Genomic DNA, 8,108 nt, shown 5'->3' on the forward strand with positions numbered 1-8,108 from the left:
ACTCTAAGAGATTCTACCAGCACCCACCTCACTACCAGTGACTCCTGGTGTTAGCGGGACAATAGCAGCCACCTTGCTCTAATAACCGCTCTCTGACCTCTGACCTCTGAACTGAGAATCGCAAACTTGTTGGTAAAAAGTCATGATCAGGAAACAGTATCATTACCCTGAAAAGTCTGCCCTTGAGAGTTGGAATAAAGATATGGTAGGCGCGGGAGGCTTGGGGGCAGCTTCCTCGGGGCTGAGTGTGGGCTGGACTGGCATTGGTTGAGACAGGAACAAGCTACAGTGAAGACAGGCATGGCTCCACCAGGGAAGAATGAGGAATTTGCCCGAAAATGGGATTCCTGCTGGGTAGCTTTTCTGCTCTAGGAGAAGGTGCCACCACATCTAGGCAATCCCAGCACTTGGGGGAGGAGCAGGAGGAACAAGAATTCAAAGCTGTCCTCAGCTACACTGGGAGTTCGAGGTCTACAAGGGATTTCAACTCAAAGGGAGAGAGAACCGGACTGAGGACAGCTCAGGATGCAGCTAGATTAAGCTGGGGTATCCTTGAGTGCGCTACAGGGGTGCACATCCCTCCAATTGATGCCCTCACCCTCATGTGATCCAGAAGCTAAGCCTGGCTGATGAGAGAGGCAAACGGAGTGGTACCCGCCTGTAATCCCAGCAGCTGGGGATACGGATGCAGGATGGATGATGAGGAGCACAGGGTGAGGGTTTCTACCCCTGCACAGCAAGCTTGAGGCCAGCTGCGGACCTTATCACCCACTCACTTGATCAATGACATTTCCTCCAAGCCTGTCATCTGGTGGAGCAGGAACTTGAGGCTCGGGGAGGAGTTAGCTAGAGTTAGATACAGCAGGTAAGAATCCGGGAGGTGCCACGTGTTTAATCTACCAGGGATGGTGGATCTCTGTGAGTTCAAGGCCAGCCTGGTCTACACGATAAGTTTCAGGTTGGCCAGAGCCATACAGTGAGACCCTGCCACAAAAAAATTAATAATAGTAATAACAACAATAATAGTAATAATAAAATCAGTTTTAAGCTTTGATTGGCAGGAAATTGCTGGATACATTTGAAGTAGAACAGAAACCAGAAAGCAGTACTGACCAGGTCCACAAAGGTAAAAGGAGAACAAAAACAAAACCATCTCCAAGGGAGAAAATCAAAGGCGGTGGTGGCGCACACCTTTAATCCCAGCAGCACTCGGGAGGCAGAGGCAGGCAGATCTCTGTGAGTTCGAGACCAGCCTGGTCTACAAGAGCTAGTTCCAGGACAGGCTCCAAAACCACAGAGAAACCCTGTCTCGAAAAAAAAAAAAAGATAGAGCTGAACCGGACTGGAGAGACGGCTCAGCGGTTAAGAGCACTGGCTGCTCTTCCGGAGGAACCAGGATTGATTCCAACACCCACATGGCGGCTTAGGTCCGTGTGTAGCTCCAGAACCAGGGTGTCTGATGCTCCTTCTGCTTCTGAGGGCACCAGACACACATGTGGTACACAGACGTATAGGCAGGTCAGACACCCATACATACACAAGTTTTTAAAAATTAAAGAAATTGAGAGGCAGAAGGAATTTTCTGGCGTCCTTAGGTTCTGTGGCGCTGTGGACAGACGGCAACAACGCTGTCTCCTGCCCATTCTCCCCGTGAAGGTCTTCTCAGCATTCGTCAGGTACTAAGATTCACAGGAGGACTGGCAGTGCTGGCCAGTGGTTAGAGCGCTTACCCAGCATGCATGAGGGGCTGGCAGCTAAAGCTCTGGCCGCACAGTATGAGGGCCAGAGTTCTGATCCCCAGAGCCCATGGAAAGGCCAGGGAGACGCGGTGGCCCACTGGTAACTCCAGCCTCAGAGGTCAGAGAGGGGCAATGCTCGGAGCAGGCTGGCTCGCAAGACCAGCCACGTCGGTGAGCTCTAGGTCTGAATGAGAGCCTCTGTCTCAGTGTGTAAGGTGGAAGGTGGAAGGAGGAGAGAGGATTCCTTTATCTACCTCCCAAATGGCTGTGTAACCACACACACGTGCAAAAGCGTGTGTACATGTGGAAAATGAAAAGAGAAGACAGAGCACACACACATACACACACACAACAGTCGTTGGGGTTACAACAGCTCTTCAGGGGACACCATTGCTATCCTTCACTGACGTGAAGAACAGAGACAGCAAGTCACTCATCCAAGAGCACACAGTGAAACTCAGACAGCCGTGCGGTCTTTGTCAGTCAGTACAGGCTCTTAGAAACGACATGGTCTAGGCGAAGAGCCAAGGCCTGGGACAAACTGGATGGTTTCCCTTAGACTCTGATACAGTATGAAAATCGGAGATGGCCTTGCCAGTACCAAGCTAACTTCATGAGTTAGGCTCAGCTGCCGCCAGAGCCACCCACACACAGCCGTGGTCGTGTGCCGCCAGCCCCCACCATCCGCCTGGGACAGTGCCCCACAGCTGCCCTGAGAGAGTTTCTGAGGATACTGAACGCGTACTTGGAAGACATGTGTGTCTCTGCCCTTGCGGGCTGCTCTGCTTCACCTCAGGATCAAAGAGGACGTCTGTACTAAAGTGATCAGACCAATCAGAGAGCAGCTAGAGGCAGGCCCTGCTAGCCCTGAGCTGATTTCCCAGAGGGCTGAAAGTCAAACAGCTTCACTGGCGACATAGCACGGAGGGAACCAAAGGCACATGCAACTCCTCAACCTCTTTATTGGTTATTGAAGATTCTCTCTACCTCCCTGTCTTATGTGTTTACATAAGTTGGTGGGATAAAGCCATCATCAGCTATGCTGAGATCGGGGGACAGAAGCTGGGACAGCTGGGAGAGGGACTTTCCCACTTCCCTCCCTGATGGGCTGTGTCCAGGACTGAACCTGAATGACAAGCCACCCAAGTCGGGGGTCCAGAAGCAAATCCCACAAGTTAACCGAGTTCAGTGGGCTGGCGTGCGGCTTGGCAGTAGAATGCTTTCCTAGTATGGGAGGGAGAGGTCAAGCTAACGATAAGAAATAAGGTTTATTTCTTCAAAGTGGGAAGGTATGAGGTGGTGGTGGGTGGTGCCCTGGGCTCCTGGCTCCGTCTCTTCTGGATGCAAGTCCAGGCTCAACAGAACCCTCAGCCGAGACACCTGCACACTGGCACACACCCTGAGGGATCCCAGGGACTTCTGCTCCCATGAAAGGCCCTGCTTAGGCACGAGAACCCTGGGCATCCCTGATGGCAAGGCCTGTGCTGTTCCAAGCTCTGGTCAGGAAGAATCAGTCTGCGGGGAGAGCAGGGTGCAGGAGCGTCACCAGGACCCTCTTCCCCTGAACCCCGTCATCTCACAGTCACTCAGCTGAGTCCTCGATCTCAGGCCATCCCCTTTGTATTTATTCTCTGTGTCTTTCACGTCATACATCTCCATTCTGGTCATTTCCCCATCCCTTCGTATCCACCTCTGCCCTTCCAAGCATCTTTCCTCAGGTCCTCATGTCCCCTCACCCCCTACTTGAAGCTATCTCTGTGGTCCCCAATAACTGTGTGTAACAGGGTCCCCATCATGCTGCACACAGGCCCCTACACCCAAGGGCATGTGTATGCCCCCCAAAGCAGAGGGGATCCTGGCACACCCACAGTGGCACACCCACACTGGCATCCTTGTGCCTGGTTCTCTCGCTTTCCCAAATGACTTACCGACTGAGCAAGGCTTCTGGGACCAGATGAAGAAGGCGATGCCCATGACGATGCCCAGCACACCCAGGCCGAAGGCCAAACCACACAGCACATTCTCTAGGAGCTCTGAAGGCAGGGGGTTCTGGGGTACTAGAGCAGAGGGAGTCAGGTCAGCCTGGAGGCCCGGCTGGGGGGCACTCTGCCCAGAGGGACTTGGGGATCAACAAGGGAGAACTGAGGCAGGGAAGCTTCAGTGAGACTAAACTGAAGATGTCCCAGCAAAAGAAGCCCCTCCCATGGGCTCGAGCCTTCCCACCCAAGGGACCAGACTTCCAGGGGAAAGGGCCTCACCCCAGTGGGCAATTGGTGTGTAGCTATCAATCTCGTGTGTCACGACGCAGGAGTAAAGGTCAAAGGGCTCCGGTGTGAAGTTTAAATAAGAGAAAGCCTGGAAGGTGAGCCCGTCGATGGCTGAGATGTACGTGGGGCTGGCCCCCTCCACGGGGACCAAGTGGTGTTGCCAGGTCACAGTCAAGGTCGGCGGAAAGAGGTTGCTGATGAAGCAGACCAGCGTGTTGGGCTTGCCGAACTCCAGTGGCTTCAGTGTGTACACCTCAGGCACAGGCAAACCTGGTGGCCGGGGGACAGGTGCCAGGGAAAGAAGGGAGGCATTCAGACAGCGCCACTGTTTGGAGAGTTGAGACGCAAGGAGGGGAGGACAGAGGTGGAGCCGAGACAGATGGAGACATCTGGGGCTCTGGGAAGGGACTTCCCAGCAGCAATTGCAGCTAGGACCCTGTGGAGCCCTCTGCCTGACTTCCTGTCTGTATCCAGGTTGACTTCCTGTCTGTCTGTCACCAGGTTGGCGTCTGACACTGCCTTCTGGTGAAGTTCACCCCTGGATCCCTCTCCATTCTCCCCGCCATCTTGCTGGCACAGGGACAAGGATGCTGACATTCGTTCAGTGGGGCCAACTGGCCTCTGTAGCTTCATCAGTTTGCTGAATTTTCAATGCCTTCGACCGTCTGCTTCCCCCAGCAGACAGCGTCCAGCTGTACAACGTCGCCGATGGGGAGAAGCATCGAAGCAGCAAAGAAAAGCCCCGAGCAGAACCAGGAGGTGTGAAAGATGGGGGATGAAGGAAAGGAGACGTTTGGGGAAGTAAGACCACAGCACCTCCCGCCCCCCAACTCCACTCCTCGTTCCTGACCTCTGGACACTGGGATCACTCCTTCAAGCTTGGGGCCCACTTGCTGGACCAAGACCTGGCAGAAGTCTTTATCAAATGAAATGGCAGCGGCATCTCCCTGGTCCTGAGCCCAGGCTGCAAAGTTGGGCAGCCGGGGCACTCGGGTGTTCTGGGAGAAGTCGTAGGAGAAGAGCTGGTCCTCGTCATAGGACTCGGAGAGCCCCATGCTGGGGTTCCCATCCTGGCAGAAAATGGTGTGCCGGAACGTGTGGTTTTGCAGGCCATCCCACAACACCGGAGGAGGGGCTGCAATGACACGCGAGCTCAGGAACTTTCTCTTTAAGGTAGAAAACAATAAGGGTTCCTTCTCCCCATGAGGCAGAGGGAGAGGAAATGAAGGACTCTTTCCCAACCTCCCCACACACAGGAAAGCAACCGTCTCTGCCTGGAAAGAGCAAAGCTGGGCACCATGGCACACATCTGTGCTGCCAGGACTTGGGAGGGGCATCAGGGGTCCAAAAGCAGCCTCAATGACATATAGCCAGCCGGTGGCACATGAGACTATCTCAGGAAATCACACAGACAGAAAGCAAATGTCTGTAGAAGGAAGCAACAGAGGTGGCCACTCTGTAAGGCACCATGAACGAACCTGACCTCCTCACCAAGCCCAGGACCCCAGCACAGTGGACATCTTCATCTAATTCTGAAGCCATGGGTGTGACTCCTGCCTTGAGAGGTGTAGGGAAGGGCCGTGGCCTCCCTGAGCCCTAATGACGTGGGCCTAGGCTACCCCTGTCACAAGTATAAAGTAAGGCAGTCTCTGGACCTTCTCAACCACTTCGGGCTCTCTCACTGACAGCCTCTTCCCTGACTAAACCCTCCCAACCGTGCACTGACAGAACAGGGGACCTGAACCCCTGGCTGCAGGCAGTAACAATCTGCTTTGAAACTCCTGACAGGAATCCCCCAGGCAGAAGGAATCTTTCAACCAGCACCCAGAATAACAAACACACTGTGGCGGGACCTTCCGGGTTGCGCTTACATGCCGCCCCGACTGTAACTGATAAGAAACTTAAGAGACCTGTCAAGAACATGAATTGACGACTAAGCTAGGACCCTGACTGGAGGAGTGTTAATCACTGTGCGGACAGCTGAGACCAGGTCTTGCTATGCAGCCGAGGCTGGCCTCAGATCATCCTGCCCCCACTTTTCTAAGCGCTGGGGTTACTGTCCTGTGCCACCACACTTGGCTAGGCAATAACTCTTACTGTGTTCCAACCCCCGCTCTGTCCTTTTCCCACGCTGGGAATCCGCACAGGTCTCTTAAGTCAGCCGGGTCTCTTTTCTTCGTCTGAAAAGTGGCTAGCACACAGACGGGGCGTGTGCAATACGTGGGCAGCTTGCCATCCGTGAACAGCACCCCTCTCCCTTGAGTCTGTTATCGTCTTCACTGCCCTCGGGACGGACGCAAAGGGGAGCCAGGGGCTTACCTGCGGGCACTGCCCAGGAGTGGGGCAGCAGCCACAGAAGCTGCAGCATCTGCAGCAGCCCGGCTCCTGACTTCTGCTCGTGGTCCATACCTTCACACCCCGGGTAAATGGGAGCTACTACGGAGTCCCGGGCGCCCGGCTCCCTTCCAGACTCACAGCACGTTTCCACAGAGCATCTCCAATAGTTGCCTGTCTCGCTTCGGCTACACCAATCACAGAAGTGCAGAATCGACATCATCAGTCGCCGAGGAGAGCCTTGGGGCCAGGCGCCTCCGGAAGACTTAGCCCGCAGGGTGGAAGCGCCTGGGCCAGGAAGGGCGGCCCTGGAGACCTCCGCCTCCTGGTGGAAGGTCTGGCTCCAGCAGGTGGCTGTCTGGGGCGTCAGAGCAGCGCCGCCTGGCGGCAGAACGCCATACCGGGTCAAACCGCACTGAACACCGGACCACAAATTCCAGCGGGCCCCTCATCTTAGGTTGCATCTTCCATAGGTCGGTACTTAGAATCAACTTCATCCTGCAAATATCTAGTAGAAAGTTACAGAAAAAAAATAATAATTATGGGGCAAGGCACATTTTGTTGCATTGTTTGGGGTGGAGGAGAGACGGGCTCAGGTGTTCCAGGCTGGCCTAGAAATCACTAGGGAGCTGAGGATGACCTTGACCTTCTAAACCGTCAGCCTCCGCCTCCCCTGTGCTGGGACTATAGGCAAGCAACCATCATACCTGGTTTATTCCGCGCTGGGGACTGAACCCAAGGCTTTGCAAAAGGGGTTGATACAGGGTCTCCCTGTGTAGCTCAGGCTAGCCTGGAATTCACTGTGATCCTCAAGCCTCGGCAACCATGGCTCTGGGATTACAGCTAACAACCAAAGTGTCTGATTCATTTGGTGCTGGGAATTGAACCCCAGGCTTGGGGAGGGCAGACAAGTCTTACTATGTAGCCCAGGCTGGCCTCGAATTCTGTGGCCCTCCTGCCTCACCCTCCTAAGTGCTGGGACTTCCGGTGTGGGCCACCACACCCAGCATAACAAGTTCTCAGTTTCGTACCCTCCAGAGCCTCTGTGAGAATTCACCTCCCTCCATCCTGCCCCAGGTCTGAGTCACGTTAGCCCAGTGTCTCCTGGTATTCTCACCACCTGCCAAAGTACTCCCTGAGGTCACTGCAGTGAGTGCCTGTCTCTGGTGACCCTTGTTTTAACTAAGAATGGCCCCAAAGGGCAAGAGGAGAGGAGGAGACTTGGAGACACAGAAGGTCAAGATTTATAAGGCTTCCTGTAAGTGAGAGCTGAGATCTGTAGCTTAGGAAAGAAAGGGGAAAGTGGCTGACTCTCACGTAAGATTGTGTGTGTGTGTGTGTGTGTGTGTATTTGTGTGTATTTGTGTGTGTGTGTGGAGAGAACATGCGTGCACCCATGTGTGTGTTTGAACATATGCTACGACACATGATCAAAAAACAACTTTCACAAGTTTGTTCTCTCCTTTTACCTTGGTTCCAGGACTCTTTACCCAGCACCCATTTTGACCTCCTGAGCCATCTTGCTGGCCCCTCTTGTATAACATGCTATTATTGGTGTTCTAGCATATTGCTGTTGATGAATTAGTTTTATTATATATATGAAAATCACTGCATGTGTGCACACAGATGAGTGTGTACTAGTTCTTTGCACTGCGCATGTGCACACATACAAGTGTGTATTAATTCCTTGCACTGTGTACGTACACACATATACTAGTGTTAGTTCCTTGCACTGCGCATGTGCACACACGAGTGTGCTAGTTCCTTT

At 53.7% G+C, this 8,108-nt stretch overlaps 1 protein-coding gene across 1 annotated transcript; it reads right to left on the reverse strand.

Moving 5' to 3' along the window:
• Positions 1–2,683: 2,683 nt before the first annotated feature.
• Positions 2,684–6,503, reverse strand: LOC142854261 (class II histocompatibility antigen, M alpha chain). The gene is made up of 5 exons (XM_075979570.1): positions 6,326–6,503; positions 4,857–5,141; positions 3,998–4,276; positions 3,668–3,796; positions 2,684–3,254 (listed from the first exon to the last, which is right to left on the reverse strand). Exons 1-5 carry the CDS (start codon positions 6,411–6,413, stop codon positions 3,250–3,252), a joined length of 786 nt encoding a protein of 261 aa, XP_075835685.1. The 5' UTR covers positions 6,414–6,503; the 3' UTR covers positions 2,684–3,249.
• Positions 6,504–8,108: the final 1,605 nt, after the last annotated feature.

Source organism: Microtus pennsylvanicus, chromosome 7, assembly GCF_037038515.1.
Source record: "Microtus pennsylvanicus isolate mMicPen1 chromosome 7, mMicPen1.hap1, whole genome shotgun sequence".
In the NCBI taxonomy this organism is placed as follows: domain Eukaryota; kingdom Metazoa; phylum Chordata; class Mammalia; order Rodentia; family Cricetidae; genus Microtus; species Microtus pennsylvanicus.

Coding starts and splice junctions, on each gene's coding strand:
- LOC142854261 (XM_075979570.1), bottom strand. CDS start 6,413: ATGGACCACGAGCAGAAGTCAGGAGCCGGGCTGCTGCAGATGCTGCAG. Junction 5,142..6,325: donor CTCCTGGGCAGTGCCCGCAG/GTAAGCCCCTGG, acceptor GTGTCATTGCAG/CCCCTCCTCCGGTGTTGTGG. Junction 3,797..3,997: donor CACACCAATTGCCCACTGGG/GTGAGGCCCTTT, acceptor CCTCTGCTCTAG/TACCCCAGAACCCCCTGCCT.